This window comes from Anabrus simplex, chromosome 5, assembly GCF_040414725.1.
Source record: "Anabrus simplex isolate iqAnaSimp1 chromosome 5, ASM4041472v1, whole genome shotgun sequence".
Lineage (NCBI taxonomy): Eukaryota > Metazoa > Arthropoda > Insecta > Orthoptera > Tettigoniidae > Anabrus > Anabrus simplex.
This window is the reverse complement of record NC_090269.1, coordinates 433,756,615-433,783,850: the sequence shown is the minus strand read 5'-3', so window position 1 is coordinate 433,783,850 and position 27,236 is coordinate 433,756,615. Positions and strand designations below refer to the sequence as shown.

General features: G+C 39.7%; 1 protein-coding gene across 1 annotated transcript in view; it reads left to right on the top strand.

Annotated features, from left to right (window-relative positions):
* The window catches only part of LOC136874610 (zinc finger protein 792), a 59,254-nt gene that overhangs the window by 20,313 nt on the left and 11,705 nt on the right, over positions 1 to 27,236 (top strand). The window contains exons 4-5 of the mRNA XM_068227881.1: positions 10,410 to 10,490; positions 20,958 to 21,040. Coding sequence (XP_068083982.1) covers positions 10,410 to 10,490; positions 20,958 to 21,040 — 164 coding nt within the window. The remainder of the gene's footprint in view (positions 1 to 10,409; positions 10,491 to 20,957; positions 21,041 to 27,236) is intronic.

The following is a 27,236-nucleotide window of genomic DNA, read 5'->3' as shown; positions in this document are numbered from 1 at the left end:
GCCTCTGGATCAACTGACTTAGGTGCTTTTCTGAAAATCTTGCCAAAACTCTAGTAGAAATAAAAATCTCCTGGATAATTTCACAGGATCCAGTTGATCTAGATTTAGTATTCCTATGCAGACATCGTCTGGCAAAATACTTAAAGGTGAAAGTTGGTTGAGACCTTCAGGCTTTTCTGGCAAATAGGTAAGAGGACAGGAATTAACCACGGCTCTTCACTCACACTGTAGGGTCGTCATCTCTTTGTAACACAGTGAAGCTCTCCTGAGGACACATCTCAAAATCCTTTACTACCAAAATCAAACGTTGCCACCAACCACCCCACCAGCCTGCTCTGGGAGGGTTAATCCTCCTCTGTATTTGCTGCATTGTGGACTCTCATTCTGTGTAGTTTTAGTCAACATTTTGAAACAAATTATCTGTACCTGTGAAATTTGTTTCATTGCCATTGTAGACAACTTTTGGACTTCCTCATCAAGCAGTGAACCCTCAAAACCTCAGTAAAATATCTGTTTATTATGAAACTGCTGACTAGTTTCAAGTGCACTGCCCTATACAGGGTTTATTTTTTCCACCATTTACAAACTCTAGGGATTGATCAAGGAGAGGATACGGAACAGACAAAGTCTAATGAACATATGTCCACAAATGCATGGTTTGTTTGTTAGGGACCATTTATTCATTCATCCTTTCTTACAGAAACGGCAGTCTAATATGCCCTGTACCATGCAGCCTCTCTTACAGTATGTGTTGGAAATGGTTTCCATGTGCCTCCATGCATGTGTGTATGCACCGTAGCATGTTCTGTCTCATACGGGTTATATCGGCCAGGCTACATCCGAACAGTGTCAAAAGCAGCACGAATACGCTGCTCCAGTTTCTCCTCATCTGGAATGGGCTGTGTATTCACGATACATTTGAAGTGGCCCCATGACCAGAAATCGCATGGGTTGAGGTCTGGTGAATGAGCACGCCATGCAATTGGCCCTCCTCGTCTGATACATTGACCAGGGAAGGTACGATTGAGATGTGTCCGGACGTTCATGGCGAAGTGGGCTGGAGCACCATCAAGTTGCAGCAACATAACCTTGCGAATCTTCAGTGGTACGTCTTCCAGCAGGGGGGGGCAAAGTCACCCGCAAGAAACGCCAATAGTTCTGGCCTGTTAGGCGACGTGAAGGAAGACTGGTCCCAAAACACGGTTGCCAATTATCCTGGCCCATACATTCCAGCTGAACTGCTGCTGATAATTCATTGGCACCAAACCACGGGGGTTCTGCATAAATCCTACAGATGACTGTTATGAAATTTGAAGCTACCCCTCCGTTTAAAGGTAGCCTCATCTGTGAATAAGATGGATGCCACAAATCCTGGATTTGTGGTTGCCTTGGGAATAAATCAGTGACAAAACCACGCCCAATATGGAAAGTCTGTCACTAGTATGCCCTGCACATGCTGTAAGTTATAAGGGTGGTAACAATTGTCAAGGAGAATGTTCCACACGGTTGTCTGGCTTACCCTGTACTGCCAGGCCAACTGCCTGGTACTGACACGACGGTCGCGTTCCACAGAATGAATCACATTTTCCTGCACGTCTGGTGTCTGAACAGGGTATGTGTATCCTGCTTCCATAAACAACCCTGTCTCAGATAAACAGCAAAACACTTTTGCAAACATTGAATGGTATGGTTGTTGTCGGTGGGATAGGTCTCCCGATATAACCATGCTGCCCACTGCCCATTGCTATTTGCATTGCTGTAAGCAAACACCATGTTGGCAATCTCTCGAGTCGAATACGGAACCATTGTGTACAATGAAGCAACACTAGTACCCGGTGAGTCAGCACGAGAAGTGACTCGGTCATAACGGTACCAATGACTATGGCAGAAGAGGGCACTAGTGCATGACGTATGAGGAAGTGTACCACCCTTTAGGAGGAAACCACGCATGCTGTAACTGTGGTGGTATGGTACAGTGCGTATTGGCCTGCAGGCTCTGTAACAAAGTATGATTGAATACATGGTCGCTAGCATGGACACCATGCATTTCTGGACATACGTTCATTAGACCATTCTTGTTCCATTTCCTCTTCACAATCAATCCCTAGAGTTTGTACACATTTGAAGAAATCACCCTGTATACGGCAAATCCATCCCTCTCTTCCTCCTTTCAGTATGAGAGGTCCAGAAATGTCTGCATCTGTCACCTTAAATACCAAAACATATTTTATTCTGTTTTCCGATACAGTTCCAGGATGAGCATCCGCCTTCTTAGCTCCGTGCTGTTTACATCTCGCACACCTTGACAGCTCCTTCCTCCTCATATGACCAAAATTCTTTCTTGCAAGTGCAACAGTAAAATGCAAGTACCTTCTTGTAACATTCTAACATGTTCCTCATGAATTAAAAGTTTCACCAGACGATGTTTACTCGGTAGTACCATTGGGCATCCGAAGTCCTCACTATCGTTTCTTTTAATGATCTTTGTTTTTACTCAAAAATTTCCTTCACAGTCTTTGAACATGCAAATTGACTTCCAGCTGCAAATCCCTTCTCCCTCAGAAACTTCTTCTTGCACTAATCCTTCCTGATGCCTTTATTTAATTCATGGTTCTCTCTCCCACCGGTGTTTGTTTCGCGTTCCTTCTTTTGTTAACAGTAAACCACAACATCCAAGTTACCATTGTGGAGACCTTGGTATAGAATAAGCATATTCCAGATACCAAGGAGGCTTACCAGAGGGGACAGCATAAGTCACAGTTTCCTTATCTCTTTCAATATCAACTTCCTTTTCTGCATGGAATTTTCAACACAAGGCCACTCTTCTTCTCCCAGTTTCACCAGGGCAGGACCTTCCCACCGCATGGTTTCCTCTAAAATTCACCATGCTGCAACCTCGCGAAGGCAAATCAGCACGATTAAGTCTTCCTTGTAAATGCCGCCACTCTACTCTGTGGGAAAAGTCAATATTTCCCTCACTCTATTTCGTACAAAGACACCTTTCTTTATCCATATCCATGCAGAGTTCAAAAATAGCATTGCACATCAACGAGCCTGAGACTGTCTTTTAAATGGTTTACATTCAAACACCAGTATGGCAGGAGAGTAAATTTAGTTGGGGTGTAGTAGTTCTCTTAAATCGTGCTACACTCCCTTTTGCAAATATTAGCTGCAGACTGATTTCATTTTGATGCTTGCTTTTCAGCAATACAACTGCAACCTAAACATATTTACTGGCATCACAGAATGAAGAAGGTTGATAAGACTTCCTTACAGTCAGCCAAAGTAGGTCATCTTGGTATAGCGATACAAGCTAATGGAGGTAATTGTTTATTCCACTTTATGAAGATGTCCGTTGTTTCTGGAAGTACCTCTGTGCCATAACTTATTCTCTGCTCTCAACTGTCTTGCAACAGAATCTTTGGCATCAGAGTCTCTGGACAGGAGAAACAAATGGGTACAAGGATGCCCTGACAGATTGATAGAATACTTTGTCTTTTTACAGGTTCGTTATGAATTTTGCAATCTTTTGTGACAAAACCTAGCAGTCCCCGTACTGGAGAGACTGAGTCTTCTGTGCCTGATAAAGCATGCTACTTTCCCATCCACTTGGTGATGACAAAAGACCTTGAAGTTCTTATGAGTATGAAATTCCCACAACAGAAATTGATAAACCCCATTACTGGCACTTGTAGGAACACCATTCTTATGGCGGAGATCATACCCGCTGAACTCTCTCTAAACCTGGGAGGGAGTAAGTTCGATCAAGTCCGGACCTTCGTTGATACAGTCTTTCAGTGACAACTCCCTCTTCCTTTTACTGGATGCGGTGAATATGGATCTAATTTGTATAGTTGCACTGTCCTTAATTACACCCCAATGAAGTAGAATGTAGCCTTTACCTCAATTCCCTTCATAATGTCTCTCTTCAGCAATGCCATCTTTAGCCCATTCATGCAGTACAGCATTATACCCTTCAGATAGATTCTCACAAATACTTTTCTCAGTCATAGGACATAGTCTATTTTCAGCAACATTCCTGTGTTATTTATTACTTGTAATCCCTGTTGTTTCTCAACTCTTGTGTCACGAGGACAATGATGTTGGTGAAATTACTCTTAAGGAAGTGGAAAGGGTGGTAAATAAAGTCCATTGTCATAAAGCAGCAGGGATGGATGAAATTAGACCTGAAATGTTCAAGTGAAAATGGCAGGAATGATGGCATTCATTGCAGTTATGTTCTTAGATTTACAGAGTGATAAACCGTCAATTAGCCTAATGTTATTAAATTAACTTAAGCATTTTTCAATATCAGTACAGATTTTGGCCTTGCTGAAATGTCGTTTTGCAGCCTTGGTTCACAGACCTGTAGGATGGCATGAATTCATTAAATCAAATGCAAGATGTAGGAACATTGCAAATTGAATTGTTCTTTCACAATTAGTAAACACTTTATGACCCAGATCTCTGCAAAATTTAATGGTATTAGCCACAGAATTCTTGAAGATTTATGCGCCTAAGGAAGCATTTAACTTCTGTCTCAGCCACGCTAAATTCTTTCTCTATAATCTATAACCAGTGTGCAGGCCTTTCACAATCTGTAATAGTACCTAATTTTTCCAGGTATTTCATCTCAGTAATATTTTCTTGGTCTGGATCACTACCATCTATGAGAACCTGCTTTTCTGCTAGCAGATTGGTTGCATGATTTATATTGTGAGCAGCATCAAGGGAAGCAAACACCTTTTGCTCAGACTCTGCTGGATGAGGAAACCAACGCTGGGAGTTCAGTTCAACAAACTTCATTTCTAAGGCTGTTAGTCCCAATCCCATCACCACTGTTGATGATGTGATTTTTTGTACTTGTCTCTTGCAGTTTTCTCAAATACTCGTTCACTAAATTTTACTTCACTTCTTTGGGAACTTCACTGACTGGTATTTTCAAACTCCTATTCAGTGCTGCCACCTTAAAGTCTAATGCTTCCTTGGCCACTTCATATTTGCCAGTGTCTAAATACTCCTGACTTAAGTCAACATAGACACCAAGCTGTTTATTGTGCCACACCAAGTACTTCTTAACAGCCATTTCATCAAACGTCTAAGTTCCAAGGATTGGTTCTGAAATAGCCGTAACTATTTCTTTGTTTTAAAAACACTCCTCTGTAAAATCTGGACTGCCCATCAGTAAATATTGCCCAGTGACAAACAATAGGGATACTAGGGATGTTCATGCACAGCTGGGTTGACCTTGGATCACCTCTTGGAAATAGCTACCCAAAACATTGAGCCTTAATCATCATGTTTCTTGTGAAGACCTGCAGTGAATTCTTGCTGATGGAGTACTTTCCTACTGTTCCTCTTTCTTTGCTCTGCCATTACTTTGGCTGCTTTATTTTCCTGGTAAGCTGCACCAGTTGTTGCTTAATTTTCATAGGGCTGGGACAAGAGCTGTAGTTTAGGTTGTTGGTTTGGTAATTTAAAAGATAAAACAATTTTAAAACAAAGTCATCCAGATCACTGCAATTTAGAGTAGCAAGTGATTAGCAACACTGTTTAATAGTCCCCACTTCATATACCTTAATTTTAACAGGATTTTCGTCATAATTTCTTCAGGTGGGTTTTCCTGGTTATCTTTTATTGGCAATGGGTCCTCTATTTTCTTTGTTTGCAAATGCAGGGAAAATTAAAATATGGTTAGAATTGTGTTTGGCAGTAATCGCCGCTGGTCATTTGATACGTGTACTTACCTTTAGAGTGTACAGAGCATAAGTGACTGTATTGGGTGGGATAAAATTTGTCTCTTTTCATCCTCACAAACCATTGTTGAGTTAATTCCTTGGTCTTTAAGGAGGACATCAGGAGCATAATGAAATAAATAATAACTTTGTCTCACAGTACTTCCCCTATGTAAACTTTAAAATGGGTTTAATTACAAACATGGATTACAGAAGCAATGTCAGTTATAATTCAGTAACACTTAGTTAAAACAAAGTGTATCCTTGGATTAGTTACACTGATTAGTGCAGCCATATGTTGTTTTGGAGACAACAGTTTAACCTCTTGCTTCTTAATACATATGAAGTCCAGTCACCATGCACAATATCCCTGTATTGAGCAAGCAGCCGTGCTGTTAGGGTCACCCAGCTGTGAGCTTGTATTCCGGAGATAGTGGGTTCGAACCCCACTGATGACAGCCCTCAAGATGGTTTTCTGTGGTTTCCAGTTTTCACACCAAGTGTTCACATGCCTTCACAAGGAGTGCTGATGTCTGGTGTATAGTCCCTCTATGATATTGTAGCTTGTTGTGGTTCAGATAACCTATAGGAATAATTGTTTGCGAGTTCATGTAATTTAGGGCCGATATCCGTGATGACTTCCTTTCCAAATTACATATGCCTATTGCATCTCTGGTGAGATACTGTGTGCTCAATGCTTAATGTCTTCTGGATTTTCCCAGAACAAGCATCTACGGCGGAGAAGGTGGACTTTGGTACGGCGGAGATGGCGGAAGGGGCATACCCATAGCCTCTGTACTCCAGAGGAGCAGCTACGAAAGGCGTCTGTCTCCATGTTAGGGGCAGCCTAATTTTGAACCTGGCAGTAGGTATAAAATGCCTTTGGGTGTGGCGAGCCCATCGTAACAATAGCCTATATGGACAAAGCAGATATGGTGCCTCGAAAAAGGTTAGGGCGTCCCCTGCTAAAAGCGACGCGCAGCTCTTCAGGTGCTGGGAGAACTGTGAAAAATGGGCAACCAGCACCAAACTACATCAAAATTGAAACACTAAATGTACTGACACTGACGGGAAAGACAGAAGAACTGGTTGACTTCATGATAGAAAAAGATATAGCCATACTTGGACTGTGCAAGACCATGAAGAGGGTACAGGGGAGAGAAGGATACAGGCTGTATTACAGCGGAGGACCTGAAGCAAAAAATGGAGTGGCCATCATACTTAGAAGAGAAATACAAGAATATGTGGAATATACAAAGTACGTCAGCGATAGGATGATGATGATGAGACTCCAGTTTGAAAATGGCGTGAAAGATCTATTTCAGTTGTATGCCCCACAAACTGGTTGCATAGATGAACATCTAGAGGACTTCTTAGAGGAAGTGTAGAGACAGATAGAAGATAAGGAAGTACTATTGAAGGGAGATCTAAATGCACAATTTGGAATGGAAAGACCAGGAAAGGAAGATGGTGTAGGGCCCTTTGGATATGGAAATGTAAATCCAGAAGGCAAGTTGTTGGTGGATTTTTGCATGAAGAATCAAATGATTGTTGGAAACACCTGGTTTAGGAAGAAGAACAGTCAGAAGATTACAAGGTATGGTTCGGGAGACAGACGAACAAAGACCATGATTGATTATATAATCATAGAGAAAGAACACCGGAAGAACCTTGTAGATGTAGCAGCCATACCTGAAGAAGCCTTTGGTGGAGATCATAGAGTTGTGATAGGAAAATTGGAAGTAGGAAAGATTGAAAAACCCCAATTAAGAAGAGAGAAAAGAATTAAAGTATGGAAGTTGAAGGAGAAAAGCATACAAGAAGAATTTCAAAGGGAAATAATACCCTTGGTACCCAGGACAGAGGTGGGGAATGTTGAGGAATGGAAAAGATTTAAGGAAGCACTGGTTGGATGTGCAGAAGAGGTGTGTTGTAGAACATCAGGAAATGTGAAAGACAAAGAAACACACTGGTGGAATGATAGGGTAAAGATTAAAGTAAAGGAAAAGAAAATGGCATGGAAGGCATGGAAAACATCTAAGACTGAAGAAAGTAGAAGAAAATATGTGGAGGCAAATAATTTGGCCGAGAAAGTAGTGGAGGAAGAAAAGAGGAAAAGCTGGGCCTAATTCACACAGAAATTGAGAGAGGATATGCAGGGCAGCAAGAAATTACTGTATGGTATCTTAAGAAACAAAAAGAGAGATCAAGTAAACACCAGATTTGTGAAGGATGAAGGTGGCATAATTTTAACAAAGCCAGAAGAAATAAGAAATAGATGGAGAGAGTATTTTCAGAAACTGCTGAACATAAGAACGGATGACAGTCATTCAATGGACGACCAGGAAAGGCAATTAGTTGATGAAGAAATGGATAAAGAAATTACAATGAATGAAATTGAAATGGCAGTAAGAAAGTTGAAGAATGGAAAAACTGCTGGAATAGATGAAATTTCAGTGGAGATGATAAAGGCAGCTGGAGCTGTAGGCCTGCAGTGGACATATCAGGTTCTAAGGAATGTCTGGGAGAATAAGGAGGTCCCTGAGGATTGACAAAAGGGAATAATCATCCCAATTTTCAAGAAAGGTGATAAGAAAGTTTTGAAGAACTACAGGGGAATTACTTTAATATCCCATGTTGCTAAGATAATGGAAAGGATACTGGAAAGTAGAATAAGGTTGAGGGTTGAGAATCAGATACAGGAAAATCAGTTTGGTTTCAGAAGTGGAAGGGGGTCAAAGTCTTCCTAGTTCGATACTAGGAGAGAGACTTCTATGAAAAAAAGCTCAGAAGAAGGAAATAAAGAAAAATACTTCAACAATAGAGCCCATTTTCATTATGAGACAACTAATGGAAAAGCATTGGGAGAACGGGAATGATATGATGATAGTAATGGATGACATCATGAGAACAGCAAAAGCAACATGTGGTGGAAGAGAAATGAACATGATGTTATTTGCAGATGATATTGTGATTTGGGGAGAAGATGACAGGAAGGTTCAAGAACAGTTGAATGTGGTGAATGGGAAGATTGAAAAATGTGGATTGAAAATAAGTGTAGAGAAGAGTAAAACTCTTGTTATGACTAGAGGGGAGAAAGAAGGGAAGGTCAGATTAGACTTGCAGACAAGCCCCTGGAAGTAGTGGAAACGTTTAAATACCTGGGGAGTGAATTAATGGAGAATGCTCGACTGGATGCTAAGATTAGTAAAAGGATTCAAGCTGGAAGTTGTTTCTATCATAGTGTATGAAACATGTTATGGGACAAAGATGTGCCAATGGAAGCAAAGGATACTATGTACAAGATGTATTACGTACCCATAACAACTTACGGAGCAGAAACTTGGACAATGACAAAGAAGGCTGAGAGTCAAATACAGGCAGCTGAAATGAAGTTCTTGAGGATTATGATACAGAAGAGTAGAAGAGACAAAATAAGGAATGAGAAAATCTGGGAAGAAATTGGAGTGGAAAAAATGAATGATAGAATAGAGAGGAGCTGACTTAGATGGTTTGGGCACATAAAGCGAATGAGCGACGAAAGAATGCCAAAAAAGGTGATGGAAATGCAAATCCAAGGAAGGAGAGGCTGTGGACGACCACGATTGAGATGGAAGGATAGTATCCAACGCAGCATTATAGAAAGAAACCTGGACTGGGACACAGTGTTGGAGGAGGAGTGGTGGAAAGACCGCGAAGAAAGTGGAGAGGAACCATATTTGCCCCTACCTGGCTATAGCTGGATAAAGGGCAATGATGATGATGATGATGATGATGATGATGATGAAGTTTGTCACGTGTATTTTGTATCTCAGTCTCATCCTTGACTCTGACAATGTGAAAGTGATTGAGATATGAGCAGTGCTAGTAACACTATTCCTAATACGGCCAGATTCTGTAGGAAAGGATGTGAAATTGACATTCATGTGCACATTACAGTGAACATGAAAGTCTGTCATGTAAGCACTTTCTGGTCCAGGCAAATGCTGGGGCTGTACCTTAATTAAGGCCATGGCCACTTCCTTCCTACTCCTAGGCTTTTCCTATCCCATCATTACCATAAGGCTTGTCTGTGTCGGTGTGATGTAAAGCCACTAGCAAAAAAGTAACACTTTCTGGTTATGGGAAACTACCTCACTCTTCGTTTCCATACTTTGCCTCCTCCATGACACCTAGCTCTCTATGGCATCTGATTGTAGAGCTGTTGAGAATCCTTCCTGCCTTCAGGCTGAACACATCAAAGACAACAGGAGATATGGAAGATACGTACTTCATGCCGAGGGGTATATGATATAAAAGATAAGAGTCATAAATTTTGAAGTTCTTAATATTTCAGAATTGGTTTGTTTATGATGAACAGATTATTTGTAAGTCTGTCTGTATATTTTCCTGATCGTTTAGTGTTATTTTAGAAGGTTTTATACTGTATTATATAATCGTTCTACTCTTCAAAAATATCTCTGAGCATTGAACAGGACATTTCTCCACTCTTGAAGTTCTCGTAGTTGGCATGTTTTTAAGGATACTCAACATGTAAATTTTCTGATAAATGATCATGATTTGAAACTGATACTGATTCTTTTACTACGAAATTATGAATTGTTAAGCCCACTCATATATATATGTAAATTTCGAGATGTTTGGAAAATGTGTCTAATATATTCTTTTCTACAGGACAATTATAAAATTACATCTGATGGGATGGATTTTAAAGGAGAACCCAAATCAGAGTTGGCAGAGCCAAGAGAAACACAGGTGAGCACATTTGGTGTAATCTGATACTTTGAAGACATTTTTCTTTTAATAGAAATTGTAAGAAACGGTTGAATATATTTTATTGAACAACTCCTCATTTTAAAGCAGGCATTCAGGAGGTCCTCAGAAAGATTTATAGTGAGATTTCCAATATTTTGAAATGATTTTCATTTTTTTTTTTACGTAGTTCAAAATTTTATGCTCGGCTAGATATACCAGCCATTATTGTTTGAAGTCCTTCCACTGCATGGCATCTGATGGCTGGTTTTATCACTGTTACTTTTACCTTATCCTAACTGGATTTAGGCTATGAGCTTGGCTATCTTCCTTTTGTCATGTGTCAAGGAGCTCCAAACAATTTCTTGAAATATTGATCAAAGAGTCCCTCAGTCTTGTCCTTGACTCTGACAATGTGAAAGTGATTGATTTTATGCTGAGTCCCTTTTTGCCTAAATTTGTTCATCAAAATATTACTTGTAATAAACTGTTCCTTTTAGGACTCCTCATAATTTGTTCATGTATTTCAGTCTCTTCAGTTTAATTGTCTTGATGAGCTGAGGTCAACAGCTCTTTGTGTGGTGTACATCCCTCTTTTGCTATGCTCCAACCAAAAGATTGGGGGTTTTGAACCCCACTGTCGGCAGCCTGAAGTTGGTTTTCAAGGTTTCTCAATTAAGGCCATGGCTGCTTCCTTTTCACTCTTAGCCTTTTCCTATCCTGCCATTGCCATCAGAGCTATCGCTATTGGTGCAACATAAAAATAACCCACAAATTTATACCATTTGCTGTTTTACCTTTTTTTTTTTTTTTGGATTCTCTTTTCTCTGGGTAATGAAATACATGGGGCTGTATGTTATTTAGTAAGATGGAGGGGATGCAACACTTTGTTATTCTCTTTATGAGGTTTAATTCTGCGATCATTTCAGGATAGGAGTTGCCACATGCTAATGAAGATGAACACAAAGTTGCAATCCTTACACACAGCTTGTGGAAATTGTGGAGGACACTCATGGTAGTGAGTAGTGCTGCAGTAGAAGGTGACATACATAGGAGAGTATAAGTGAGAATATTTTACAATCCAGGCCTTATGAAACTATGTTATCATAAATTGTAGCAGTCCTCTTAAGAAGAATTTGAAAAATTCTTCCAGTAATTATACGCACAACTGCATGCTACACATAACTCAGTATGTTAATCCCTTGATTGGAACTAAGGATCATTCACTGTCACTATTTCCAGATAAAGAAAATCTCTTAGAGAATGCCCCTCCCACTGTTTCATCATATTCTGTATCTGTGTCTATTTCACTTCCGCCTGCAGTGTTAGTCGATTTATTATCATCTTCTCTTGCAATTTCAGTATTGCTTCCATGACTGTCACTATTTCAATCCATTTCACTTACCACGTTTATGTTTACCATGGTCCAATAAACCTTCATTGAAATGTACTGGTCTTCAGTTTTCTTTATGTGCTCCTAAATTTTTCTTCCCTTCCTCATCTGTAATAAAAGCAATTTGTTCGCCCATAACATTTAGTAATGCTTCCATTCTGAATATCGCATTATGTTCAGAAATGCCATTCTTGACACTTGCCCATATGAGCTTGATGGGTGATTTGGAGAAAGGTTTAACACAGTATGTCCATGTTTATCTTAAATACAATCTGTTTTATAAGTGTATGGGACTGGCTTTTTCATTTTGATTAATGAATATTACCGGGTTCTCTTGGAAAGGAATTCCAGTCTGTGTTAACCAGGACACGACTTCGAACTTGTTATTGTTTGAGTTATCAGTCCAGAGACTGGTATTGATGCAGCACTTCGTGCAACCCATATCCTGTTCATTTCTAGATTACTACTACACCCTACATTAGTCTGATCTGCTTGTCATATTCATATCTTGGGCTATCCCTACTGCTCTTACCAACTACACTTCCCCCAAAAGCAACTGAACAAGTCCTATGTGTCCTAAAATATGTCCTATCATTCTATCTCTTCTAAAATTTAGCCAAATTGATCGGTCACCAATTTAATTCCATTTCTCATCGTTCGTGATTCGATCTACCCATCTCACCTTCAGCATTCATCTTTAACACTACATTTCAATAGCTTCTACCTTCCTTTTTTTACCTGGGCTAGTTATCATCCATACTTTACTTCTATACAATGCCACACTCCAGAAAAAAATTGTTCAAAAACATTTAGGTAATTCAGTTTTAAATGTTTGCAGAGTGCAAATTTCCTTTCTGAAGAAAAGTCTTCATTGCTTGTGCTAGCCTGCAGTCTGCATTTTATGTCCTTACTTCTGCTGCCATTAGTAACCATATTCATTTACTTCCTTTAAAAGTTTATATTTCCTAATCTAATATTTCCATCATCAGCTGACTTTCTTTTGCTGCACTCCATTACTCTTGTTTTGGATTTATTTATTTATTTATTTATTTATTTATTTATTTATTTATTTGCATCGTGTACTTCTTCCCCAAGGCTCTGTCCATACTATTCAACAATTTCTCCAGTTCTTCTGAAGAGTGAGATAAAATAACAATATCATCAGAAAATTTCAGGGTTTTTATTTCCTCTCCTTGAATTGAGATTCCCTTCCCAAATACCTCTTTGATTTACTTCACCACCACATTGAACCTTCAGCCTTGCCTCACTTCCTTATGGAATGCTGCTGTTTTCTCAAAGTTTTTGATTCTTATCACAGGATCTAAAGATAAAAACTTCATGGTTTTGCATATTAAACTGAGAATCGCACAGGTAATTTTCATGTAAGGAGTCAACCTTTTCAATACATATAAAACTGTTGCACAAAAGTTATATTACAACACTTTTATTATTATGAAGGTACTGGTTTTGACATGTTTTCAATGTCATCGTCAGCCTCTTGTAAAACCAAGCAAGAAAATAAATTCACACTGTAGCGTTATTAACAAATACGCTACCTGTGATGTATATATATATGTGAACTTTCTACTGTCTACGCGACATACATTTATATAGTGTCTCTCATCGGAACTGGTATTTTGGTGAATTAACTAATTCCTCTACGGACATCATGTTCACGGGCTAAGTACTGTACTGAGCCGTGATTTTCCCGTTCATATGGAACTGTTATTTCACTCTATGGAAAGACTAAAACCTTGAGTCTGGTAGACTTGGTTATTTCAATGCATGAGCGCTATGAACTGTTGGAATATTGGGCATATTTTCTGTCTAAACGTGGCAATTGTGACTTTTCGGAACATTGTTTATTGCTTGGTAATGCTTCTACGAGCTATTAGTACATAGTGGAACGATACATGGACTCCTATGCCATCTGTGAGAGTGGCTAGCAACTTATCTTGGTGGTTCGGCGGTCTCCGCCAGAGCGTGTAGCGGGGTTGAGACTGTGTCGCGCCTAGTGACAACGTGTGAAATGCGCTTTTAAGCTGTTGGACTCGCTTGTGACTGGAAGCTCAGCCATGTTCAATGGCTACTCTGTAACTCAAATAATGATTATGGAAGCTGAGGGAATTGGGTGATAAAGGAGAGTACACCTTGCCTAACGAGGAAGTCTAAATGTGTTGTACAGTATTTAAGTATATTCGTTTTTAGTATGTAAGTCATTCTTAAAAATTCTTATTTGTGAAGTGCCGTGGTAGTTGGTTATAGCACGAGGATGTTACCTGGGCATTATTGATCACCACAAAAGTTGGCCTTTAGGTCTTATTACTGTGTATATATCATTTTGGTGTAGTTTTCTGTATTCTATAAGTGTTTATTGCTTATTGTAAGTGTAGTTAAGCTACAGCTTGGTGATGGTGTTCATATTTGAAGTGTGTGCTGCGTAACGGCGAAGTGCAGTGTTTGCTCTAGGTAACAGTCAAAATTCGTTCCTGCCTTTTCTAAATTTTGTGATTCCCTTTGTTAATTCTTGTTTCTGGTGTATCTATGTGTGTTTTCGTGTATTATTTGATTCGTGTGCTGTTTCTTCTGATAAATTGCATCTTCATATTGCCGTGTTTATTGTGGTGTACACTATCGTCTGTTCTCTCTGATATTTTGTTCCCATACTATTGTTTTGTGATTCGGTTCGTGTGATTTAGCCTCCCGTTACTCGTGTTACGATCTAACTACTGCGATTGCACTGAACACCACCCATTTCTCTTAAAGGGCATCATTATTTTTATTATTATTATTAGTTGGATTTTTCATTGATTCTTATTTGATTCATACGTATGACTAGGGAATAGGATTGTATATTTCTTGCATTTCTGTGGGTGGTTTTGTTTTATTATTGCTTAATTATATGAGGATGCCTACATTTATTACAACGATGAGATTCATTAACAATGTAAAAGTTTGAAGATTTAATTGAGGGTTTTGGGCACCCTTAGTGTGGAGTGATTGTTGCTTGGGGCTTATCTACTCTTCCATGTATTGTTGCTTATCTTATCTTATCGCCGTGTGGTAGTTACGCAACTGTCATTGGTCATTATTGTCTTGTGGGCTTTAGCATCCGCTGTTGTGGGCCGCTGTAATTATTATGATGTTTTGTTTTGCGGTATTGAGGCAAGATCGTGTGTTTTCTATCTTGTAATGTGGGTTCCGCCTCATTAAATTGTGCATTTCTGGTCATGTTGTTACTAATTACCACATCTACTATGTGGAGTGATTTTATTTATAATGTATTAGTGTTGATTTTATTTTAACTACTGTACGATATGTGTTTTCATATTGGTCGGTTATAGTGTAAAGTCCCTTTATTTTCATGCATTGTTTGGTTTACATTATGTGAGTTTTGTGGGGAATGATCCTTCCACTAGGATGTGTTGGAAGCCCTCTATTAAATAATTTGTTATAAATTTTATTAAAATTTTATGTTTGTTCACGAACACTTAATAGTAATTTATTTAGTTTAGCTGTCTGGTGCACAAGAATTTTATTTTACAAAAGAAGAAACTTATTTTAAATAATATTAATTTTATTTATATCCTGATTATTTATCTGACTTATTTTCAGGGATGCCAAAAATTAAATAATTTTATTTTCTCAAGTTCATTATGTTAATTGGGGTCTAATGATTTTTTTTATTTTAAATAATATGTAAGAATAAATTTTCTTTTAAGGATAAATTTAATCTAAAACTTTATGTTGGTGTTATTTGGGCAATGTCTGTCGCAATACCTAATGATCCCATCCTCTAATCTTATTTCTGTTGGGTTAAGTCCTGCACTCTTCCATTTTTGGCTTTGATGATGTTGTTTACTGTTTATCTTGTATACACACGTCCCAATGACGCTTGTCATTTTCTTGTATTGTTTGAGGGCGTTGCAACACATAGCAACAATACACACACACACTAGGTAAAATTTGTTAACGATTCACATTTAAAATACTTTATATAAAATTTACGAGGATTGCTACACAGTGGTGTAATAGTTATATGTTGTCTTGGTATGTAAGTTGAGCCACTTTCTGTAAAGTTGGGCTTTGGTATGATAAAGCTTAATGAACAGTTAAAATCTTGATAAGTGTGTTATTCATAGTGAAATGCGGCACTGAGGAATGATCTAAGCGCTGTTGGTGTTATAGTCTTCTTATCTTAAATTTGTGCTCTGCTTGTCTGAAGGTTGTTTTCAATGTACATATAGGTACATGTAGGAGTGAGCTTCCTCAGTTCAAGCAGAACGTGAAACTTTGAAGAAGCTTGCCAGTTTCTTATCACTACAGGTTGATTTATGTGCTGATTTTAAATAATTCATCTTTTTCGTTTTCTGATACTGATCACCTTCAGAATCTCAAGTAGCTTAGTCCATTTAGCAATACCAAATGCCCAATCCTTGGACTGCAGTTTCATAGGATTATCAGCAAGCTGTTGACTACATTCCTCCATATCCTATCCATCAGCACTATCATATCACCCATCACTTCTCTTCATGCCTAGTTTTCGTTTCTCTGAAGGATTGTTTGATTTTCTCGTATGCAGTTTCTACATTTCCTATGACCATAAAGCCTTGAACACCCTTGCATTTCTCTTTCAGCCATTCTTTCAAATATGGTTTTCCATGGTTTTCCACTTTTAAAGAAGGCAAATGCTGGAAGTGTACGTCATTTGATGCCGAGGCTGCTTCCTTCCCACTCCTAGCCCTTTCCTATCACATGGTTGCCATAAGACCTATTGATGCCGGTGTGCCATGAAGCAAGTTGTAAAGAGAAAGTTATTGGACTTATAGGAGGGTTTGAACATTAATAGCAGCAACTCTTACAAAAGAGATGAATGTTTTACCAATGGTGTCCTTCAGAGTAGACACCAGCATTGTGTACATCCTGTTACCAGTGATGCAAAAGTCATAGCATATCTATTGCAGCACGTATTGTGTTGATAGTTTGAATGGAGCGGTTTACTCCCAGAAGATCTTCGAATAATTCTGGAGCAAAAGCCCAGAAGTGGTTCCTTCATCTTGTCAACAAGGCAAATTCACAAGGGTTTAAATTCCTGGATTACAGTGGATGGTACAGCAATTCCCATCCCCATCGACCAAACAAATCAGCCACAGTTTGCGTTGTATGCAGCCGAGCATTGTCATGGAAAATGACGGATAATACGCATTTACGCTATGCTGTGGAGGAACATAGTGCATTAGGATAAAACCATCACAGTCATACATGAGAATAACAATAACTTTCACAGGGCTGGGTTTCTCACAAACTCTCAGTCTTCTTGGTTTCCCATAAATATACCATTAGTTCGATAGACATTTCAGTTGCGGCTCATGCAATTCAGTTCATGTCTCATCCAGTGTAATGGTATGGCATAAGAAAGCCTCTACTTCACACTTATAGTACTCCAAATGGATCCTGCAAATGGTTGCGAGCAGCATCGTGTCGTAATAATTTCTGCATTTTTGTTGAATCATGCTTAGCCCATTGTGATGAAATATTTCTCATGCCCAGGTGATCCTTCAAATATGAAGCACTGTCGCATTCGCTACCCCATTGTCTCGGGCTAGCTCACATTACATATGACATTGGTCAGTGTCCGTTAACACTTCTCCTTCACTGACACTAGGATGACCTGGCTGATGCATGTCTCCCAGATATTGGCGTCCCTCGTTGAAGTCTTGTACTGTCCCCCCAAACCTCTTGAAGAACTTGATGACACTGTTGTGCTATATGACCACTGGCACATTCAATCTTTATCCAATCCCATTGTTCCTGTCTCAAAAACATTGTGACAACACTGACTTAGATTGCCCGCGAACCCGAGGCTGTGTTCCTTATGCCAGTTCGCATGCGCATGATGTGAGAAGGCAGAGTCTGTATGCTCTGAGCTAAGGCAGGTATGTAACTAACATTATTAGATTACATTGCATGGCGTCTTTGCAGCAGTGTTGTCACTATTAAAGCTCCAACCATCTTATGTCCCATACTTCAGTTTGCCTTCAATTTCAACAGCTAATTAAACATCATTTCTGTTTTCATCCATCTGTGGCCTACTTAATCTTTTTATGCACAGTCCATTAAAAAAATGTATGGGTATATGTGGAGAAATGCCCGTTTCAGGCAAGTTTATTCTCATGATGCTAATATAGATTTTTTTCAATGCTTTCTTGTTGTGAACAAATGGATTAGCTTTACCAGTATAAAATTTTACATTAAAGTCAATATAATGCTACATGTGCTACATGTCATATCCATAGATGCAGCCAATCCTGAAGAGATTTATCTGAGCAGAATTGAGCCTTGAGAGTTTTCAGGGCAGTTTTATCCATGTGCTTTGGATCCTCCATTTCTTTTTGCAGCATTTGTTACACAAGACATTGGGATTTTCTTCTCTTTTGCTGGTTGTTAGTTTCAAAATATTCAACGTTAGTTATGATCCTTCAACTTTTATTAGTAAAGTTTTGATTGTGGAATTCATTTGACTATTGCTCTATTGGTGAATTACACAATGACAGTTAACTAAAGTGAATCCTTTCACCTTTGTTAGAAGAGTCAAAAGTTCACTTCTGAAGAAGCAAGCTGTAAGATTTCTCTCTTTCAAAAAACCCTAGAGATTATGTTAATCTAACATTATGTAGAAAGTCAAGTGTGGAATTTGTCAGTTGATTGATAATTTTTAAAAATATTGGGCTGTTCTGCTCATGTCTAGGAAACATATTAGGTAGTTTGAAACTCTCTGAACAGAGTCCTTTTAAAGACCAACAAACTACAGCTCCAAAGAGCATTACCCTGCCAAGCAATCTCAGCTCAGCCTGATGGCCTGCAGCTTATAAGTTGATGTTTGGTGAGCACAACAAATTTTCTTGGCCATTCTTATGTTTTTAGACTAATGTCTCTACCTCTCCATCAACTAGCGCCATCATTGTTCTCATATAAACTGACTGGACCAGCAAGTATCCACCAGATTCTGGTAATAATCCCTGACTTGTTCGAGAATCAATTCTGGGGCTTCCGGAAATTCGGTGTACTCGCTATCCATAAAAAACGGGGCCAGCATTTTTCTTTAAAATCTGAATGTAAATGTTGTAAGTCTATAATGATAAAGCCTTCAGATTGTTTAGGGTCAATGAAAAGTCCAACAATTGACTATTTGTTGACAAAACTTGAACATGATTTGCAAGAGAATGACCTATCTCAGATTAAGATCCAATATACACTGTCTGACAGAGCAAATGCAACACCAAGAAGGAGTGGTCAGAACTTTATGCCAATTGCAGGGTAGACTGACGTCACTAAGGTATGCTGATGATGTGAAATGCGCCGCTGTGCTCCGCACGTAGCGAACGATAAATGGGATACGGCGTTGGCGAATGGCCCACTTCGTACCGTGATTTCTCAGCCGACAGTCATTGTAGAACGTGTTGTCGTGTGCCACAGGACACGTGTATAGCTAAGAATGCCAGGCCGCCATCAACGGAGGCATTTCCAGCAGACAGACGACTTTACGAGGGGTATGGTGATCGGGCTGAGAAGGGCAGGTTGGTCGCTTCGTCAAATCGCAGCCGATACCCATAGGGATGTGTCCATGGTGCAGCGCCTGTGGCGAAGATGGTTGGCGCAGGGACATGTGGCACGTGCGAGGGGTCCAGGCGCAGCCCGAGTGATGTCAGCACGCGAGGATCGGCGCATCCGCCGCCAAGCGGTGGCAGCCCCGCACGCCACGTCAACCGCCATTCTCCAGCATGTGCAAGACACCCTGGCTGTTCCAATATCGACCAGAACAATTTCCCGTCGATTGGTTGAAGGAGGCCTGCACTCCCGGCGTCCGCTCAGAAGACTACCATTGACTCCACAGCATAGACGTGCACGCCTGGCATGGTGCCGGGCTAGAGCGACTTGGATGAGGGAATGACGGAACGTCGTGTTCTCGATGAGTCACGCTTCTGTTCTGTCAGTGATAGTCACCGCAGACGAGTGTGGCATCGGCGTGGAGAAAGGTCAAATCCGGCAGTAACTGTGGAGCGCCCTACCGCTAGACAACGCGGCATCATGGTTTGGGGCGCTATTGCGTATGATTCCACGTCACCTCTAGTGCATATTCAAGGCACGTTAAATGCCCACCGCTACGTGCAGCATGTGCTGCGGCCGGTGGCTCTCCCGTACCTTCAGGAGCTGCCCAATGCTCTGTTTCAGCAGGATAATGCCCGCCCACACACTGCTCGCATCTCCCAACAGGCTCTACGAGGTGTACAGATGCTTCCGTGGCCAGCGTACTCTCCGGATCTCTCACCAATCGAACACGTGTGGGATCTCATTGGACGCCGTTTGCAAACTCTGCCCCAGCCTCGTACGGACGACCAACTGTGGCAAATGGTTGACAGAGAATGGAAAACCATCCCTCAGGACACCATCCGCACTCTTATTGACTCTGTACCTCGACGTGTTTCTGCGTGCATCGCTGCTCGCGGTGCTCGTACATCCTACTGAGTCGATGCCGTGCGCATTGTGTAACCTGCATATCGGTTTGAAATAAACATCAATTATTCGTCCGTGCCGTCTCTGTTTTTTTCCCCAACTTTCATCCCTTTCGAACCACTCCTTCTTGGTGTTGCATTTGCTCTGTCAGTCAGTGTATGTCTGACAGTGAGAGTCATCTGTGGGCACACAAGAAACAAACAATTGATCAGTCGTTTAAGAACACTTAATAGGATGAACATGATGGCAGGATGTTGCAGGAAAATAAGACTAGAAATGCAGAGATTATTGTTCTCCTTCAAGTTTTTCTTCTTGTTTTGATCCCTCTTCCAGTGCTGTCCTCTTTATCCCATTATGAGTTCGTTTTCTAGTTCCTGTTCTTCATATAATTATGACATGATACTTGTTTGTTTTCTTTTTACATTGGGATCATAAATTGATATTTTAATCATGCAACAATGCAATTTATTTTGTGAGCTATGTCATGTCTATTTATAAACTGTTACTCTAGTTATTTTTTAACTCTTCATTTCTTCATTGCTTTGCGTATTTTTTCCTTACAGCCTTCTACTGATATTAAGGATGAAATATCCGTAGATGAACACACAATTGGTCAGTCGGTTGAATGTTTCAAAGAAGAAGACAAGTAAGTACACTTAAGCTTAATTTGATTTTACACCCCTGCCCTCGACAATATGGAATTTGCTTTTCATGTGTTCAGTGGCTCCCACTGCAGACAAGAGGTGGAGTGAAGACCTCGACATCCCAATATCATGGGTTCAAAGTGAGCACAGGCCCATCCTGATCATTCTCGAATTCTGTCTCCTGTACTTAACTCATGGTCTGAACTTGTTTGCTTGATCAGGGTTCATGAGAAAATTCCACAAAAATTAAAATCTCTCAGCCGATACTATCTATTGATCAGCAGGCCACCTAGATGGCACCACTCGGTATCTAAGCCAGTAGAATGATTGTTAATATTACCATCCCTGTTCTGTTCTCCATATTGTAATAGGTGTTCCTGGTTTGTCTAGTTGACCATGATCTTGCTGTTGTCTATTCTTGCACCATGACCAGTCCAGTTAATCAGCCTTCCTTGACTTAGGCACTCGATTCTGTCTCCTTTCATATCTCTGGAGATCTTTGCATTCTTCTATCGAACCCCCATTTCTTTCATTAGTGACACTTCACAAATATCTTCTTTCTGTGACACTAATATATTTACTGTTGCCTTTCATGGCTTGTAAAGTTTCAGAGCCTTGGAAATCACTGACTCATGTGAAGACATATTAGATTTTTGTCATGGTGTTATTAGGTAAATATCTTTTATGTTGTTTCAGATGGAAGAATAATATCAGGAACATGCCTGGAATTTTCTTATATTCCAAGGCCAGATTATTGACAGATGACCATGTCCTGATGTACTCAATTTTGCTTTCTGTACTCAAAATTTATTCTGACCTTTGGAAATTTGATCTTGCAATCAGGTGGCTGAAACTCCATCAGTGATCCTCATGGGCTGGTGCGTTATATTCCATCATCTGTATTTTTTATTCTTCTTCACCTCTATCACCTCATTATAAACACTGTTGTATGCAGTTTGGAGATATTTAATTGTCTAAATGTCAAGCCTTTATTGCTCTCTGACAAGTAACTTGGCCTCCTGTTGCTCTTTTACAATCTTTGTTCTTACATCTGACCCTGTACTGTAAGTAGTAGCTGATTTCTGCACAATCATGTGATTACGGGCATTGTATGGTAGAAGTGCAAAATACCACTCACACACTCATCACAATATTCCAAGAACCATCAAATCAAAAAGACTGAAATATGGTCATGGGTAACAGGTAAGCAACCTATTTGATAAATGCATCCTTTCAGGGTTAAATTAAGTGAGTAAACAAAAACAAAAGTGGAGTTGATTCAGAGCGAGAGGTTGACCTCAGCATCCTCAGTGTTCAGGCAGGTGGAAAATATATTCTCGGATAGAAATGTTGGGAACACTGCCTCTTATTTGGCTGTGTTGGATGAAAGTCAAGGAATCAAATGTTTGGTTTTGCAAGAATGTTATTCTGGAATATTTAAATGTGCAGCTCATCACAAAAAAATAACCAGAAAATAGTTCAAGATGACAGCAAGCAGCTCTGTAGTGATATGATTTCTCCAAGTTTGTGTCGTGTTTTCAATGTTAAAAAGTGGATTAACATCTACAAAAGTACAAAAGTAGTATCAAAGTACTCTTGACAAACAGACAATATTTAGAAGTTAATAAGGGCTTATTAGAAGGATCTAAATATGATATTTAATTCTTGGGCATGGTGTGGACATGAAGGTCTACAGTCCACCACAGGAATGGGTAACGGACATCAGTGGGTGGAGGGGCAGAGGGAGTAAAGTTGCCAAAACTGCCTGTATCATTACTGCACCTTGTGATGTGTTCTCTTGCTCTTAGTGAAGATATAGAATTGAACCAGGACCTAACTCAGAAATCTCATTCAAATGCCTGTGTATTGTGTATAATTCTAAAGGTCATGAGAATCAGCTCTTTATGATGTGTACATTTTGCCATTCTCCTGCTCTGAGAACATGCACAGTAATTAATACATCTCTACTGTAGAAAATTAACTTGGGATTACAGACTTGGTCATGTTGGAAATGTAGTTTTCCTCAATCTCAGAATCAGTTTTTAACATGGCATCAAGCAGTGTAAATAGTGATGTTAGCATGTCAGAATCTTGGAATGTAGGTAATAGGACATTTACTATGTTTTGATTTAATGCTCACAACCTCAAATATGTGAGTTGTAAACAAGCAGTCCTGGCCACTCTTGCTGCTTAAGCCCACCAATTGTGTGTGTTAATAAATCCTGGCTAAATTCATCAATCTATGACTTAGAAGTGGTACCTCAGTCATACACAGTACATAAGAGACCTCAGGGGGAGGAACACTTATTGCCGTGAAACACAAATTCAACCATGTGTGCTTTGAGCAGCTGGAAACAAAGGCAGAATTTCTTTCAGTGGAATTCACATGCGCTGGAACCAAATTTATTTTTGGTTTCTATATACTGAGCTCCGAACTATCCCAGTGAGAATATGAGGAATTACTACTGTCTCTAAGCCATGTAGAAAATATACAGCATTGCTTCAAAAGTGTCTACAAGGCTGTTGCTTTTTTCTCAGAAATTTTCTGGCAGCAGGATCGCCCTCACCTCCTGCCTATTCCCACTAGTCCATTAGCAGCAACTTTCATAGTAGTATTCTATGACCTGTTCCTTGACCAATTCATTACTGACCCAACCCGTATAACAAAAACTCTTGTCCTTACTAACCTACCATCTACAGTACTGAAGACATAAGTAATCATCTGTTTCTCTAGAAACCTATCAGTTACAGCTAACCTAAAATATAAGAAAACACCAGTAAACAATGTAATAGAAAAGTCTACAACTAAAAAGAGCTGACTGGGAACTGTTATCATAACTTCTATGAAGCCATCTACCCATCGTTACCAAGAAAAACTCTTCATAAATCACAAAAGAAATAGTCAAGATGACACACAAAAGGAACCCACTTTACAGGAAACAGGAAATGAGCAATCGTATGTGGTACAACTATAAATGTGTGAGGAATACAAACAAGAAACTCGTTCATGTAGTATACAAAAACTACATAAACAAGGTAAGTAACAACAGCAAAGACATGTGTTAATACCTTAATAGTAAAAATGGTAATCCAACACAAAATGTGTTATACTATAATAGGATAACAGTTGCCTCCACCGAGGCCATTGCCTCAATGTTCAGTGAGAAATTAAAGGGGTGTATAATGAGGTAGGGAAAAGTACAAATATGTACCCTAACGCAGCTCAGCCATAACCATTCTCTCTCTCCAACCTTTACTTCAGAGAGATCGAGGTATTTTACAGCCTTCTAAATACTCGACCACATGCTGCTTCCCATCTGGACAACATAACTCTAATTATTTTAATGCAATGCACAGAAGCATTATCTCCCTTGGATCTGACCTGCATACAAAATGGTGGTTACACATTATACTATTTGGTCTATGGAGATCGTATAAGGCTTGGTACCTATGCTTTACTCATAGAGGCATAACATTGGAAGTCAACCACAGATCTCGGTGCTGGACTTGGAACAACATAGTGGCTACACATTTTATTAATGGGATCGTGGATATGGTTTAGTACGGATAGGGGCCTAATTGAAGGCAACCGGAAGGACTCAGTGCTGAACTTGCAGTTCTGCACAAGATGGTGACTACATTGTTTATATGGCACTAGGGAGGTGGTGTAATGCCTAACATGTTTGAATTGCTTATATGCACATAATGGAGGTCGATCTCAGGGGCTGAGAGTTGAGCGACCACGGAGTCGCTCACTTGTTGATTTTAACTTTTTGAGCTTATAGATTTGAACATTAGAGACTTCTGATTCCATACCATAATGTTTACATCACTTGGATTTAAAGCTTTGAGTTCAGAACTTAAAAAAATATTGAAATATAGCTATCAAGTCTGTGTAGAGTAACTTAGGCTGTGCAGCTCAAATAGCTGAGCGCTAGCCTTTTGAGTCTTGAAAATTGCATTGTCATCAGCCTAAAGGGCTGATCTACGGATCAGTAGACAGAGGTGAAGTTGAAACACAGCAGCATTTCACGACTTTGTAGACTAACTTAGACCGGGCGAGTTGGTCGTGCGCGTAGAGGCGCGCGGCTGTGAGCTTGCATCCGGGAGATAGTAGGTTCGAATCCCACTATCGGCAGCCCTGAAGATGGTTTTCCGTGGTTTCCCATTTTCACACCAGGCAAATGCTGGGGCTGTACCTTAATTAAGGCCACGGCCGCTTCCTTCCAACTCCTAGGCCTTTCCTATCCCATCGTCGCCATAAGACCTATCTGTGTCGATGCGACGTAAAGCCCCTAGCAAAAAAAAAAAAAAAGACTAACTTAGAGTCAGTAGCCCAGGTGGCAGAGCACTTGTTCTTGGGCTGATCTAAGAATGACAGCCAGAAGTGAACTTTAAAACTTAGAAAAATATCAAGTTTATATAGACTAACGTGGTCTGAGAGGATGTCATCTAACTCTTCCAAATTTGAAAAACTGCCTAGGTGAGGGTTAAGTCTCTAGAAAACTGCATGGTCATCAGCAATGAGCAGGTGCTAATCAGTAAGGTGCTGTTAAGCATGACTTTATGAGCAGGGGCTAGTAAGCAACCACAAATGATCAGGGGGCAATTGAGCAAGAGCCTCTGAGCAGTTACTAATGAGTGCGGGCTAATAAGCATTGATTAATGAGATGCGCATTACTAGTTTTTTTTACATTTTATGCAACTATATTTTTACAACTCAGTAAAAGTTTAAATTCATGACTGTGTGTGCTATTATAGCCTGTATGAAAACTCATGTTTGGACAATAATTATTAGACAAGTGATATTTTACACATTTAGTTATGTGGCATATTGTGATAGAATGGCTACTAACACTGTTAAACAAGAATTAAATTGTATACTTCCCCCTAAACTACCATTTCATCTAGCCCACTATTTAGGGTGTGTCTCTTGCTTTATCAGCCTTGAGACCTGCTCTACAGCTAGAGGTTAAGTTAACACCCTAAGAGATGGAGGTTATTAAAGAGTCAGCAACATTTTAGTATACTATATGCTAGAGAAAAGAAAAGTATGGGTTTGGAAGTATGAATATATGAAGGTACTGTACTGACTGTACTACAGGTAAGGTTTTCGTTTTGATGAGCTATTACTCAGTTATACCCACACAGTGTAATTCTTGCCCTGTTTCTAGAATTTCTACTTCATACTTTGTGTAATGGCAATCTTGATTGGCTCTTAGCAGTTACAAGTGTTCTACGAGTAGATTGGGGTCTTTATAGTGTCTTACATCTACATACAGTAACAGAGGCTTGTTGTTAACATTTCAGACTGTGCAGACAATTGATATGTAGAAAACTGTAATTAACCTCCTTTGATGGTAATGAGGCACCAAGATTTTCTTGGTCATCTTCTTTTTCATCGCCTTCTTCCTTTTGTACCTCATCCTCCTGCTCTTCTCCTTTAGATGTTTGCACTGCCATTGCCAGTGAAATAGAATTAAGAACTCTGATGGTAAAAGACCATTGAGATTTCGTTTTTATTCCCCTTTTTTATCTTGCTTCTCTTCCTTCTGAGATGGTAGCATATGAACAGAACTTGTTGTATACCTGGACAATGAAGCAGGGTTCAAAATATTTTGTAAAGTTGTAATATTTACAAATAAATTATCTGCTAGAATAAGTTTGAGCTCTTTAAACTTCTTTCTTGATGAAGCTACACTACAAACTTCTTTGTGATGTTTGCTGTTGGAAGGGTTCCAGAACAGACTTTTACAGTGTTTCCACCAAACAATGTAGCAAACTAGCAATGCGCATCTCATTAATCAACACTTATTAGTCACTGCCCATTTGCCCATTAGCCCATGCTCATTAGTAACTGCTCAGAGGCTCTTGCTCAATTGCCCCCTGATCATTTGTGGTTGCTTACTAGCCCCTGCTCATAAAGTCATGCTTAACGGCACCTTGCTGATTAGCGACTGCTCATTGCTGATGATCATGCCGTTTTCTACAGACTTAACCCTCACCTAGGTAGTTTTTCAAAGTTGGAAGAATTAGATGACATCTTCTCAGACCAAGTTAGTCTATATAAACTTGATATGCTACTAAGTTTTTAAGTTCACTTCTGGCTGTCATTCTTAGATCAGCCAAAAACAATTGTCATGTATGACATCTCATGATGTTTCTTGTACCCCTGGAGGAAGGTTCTCTCACAGTCCT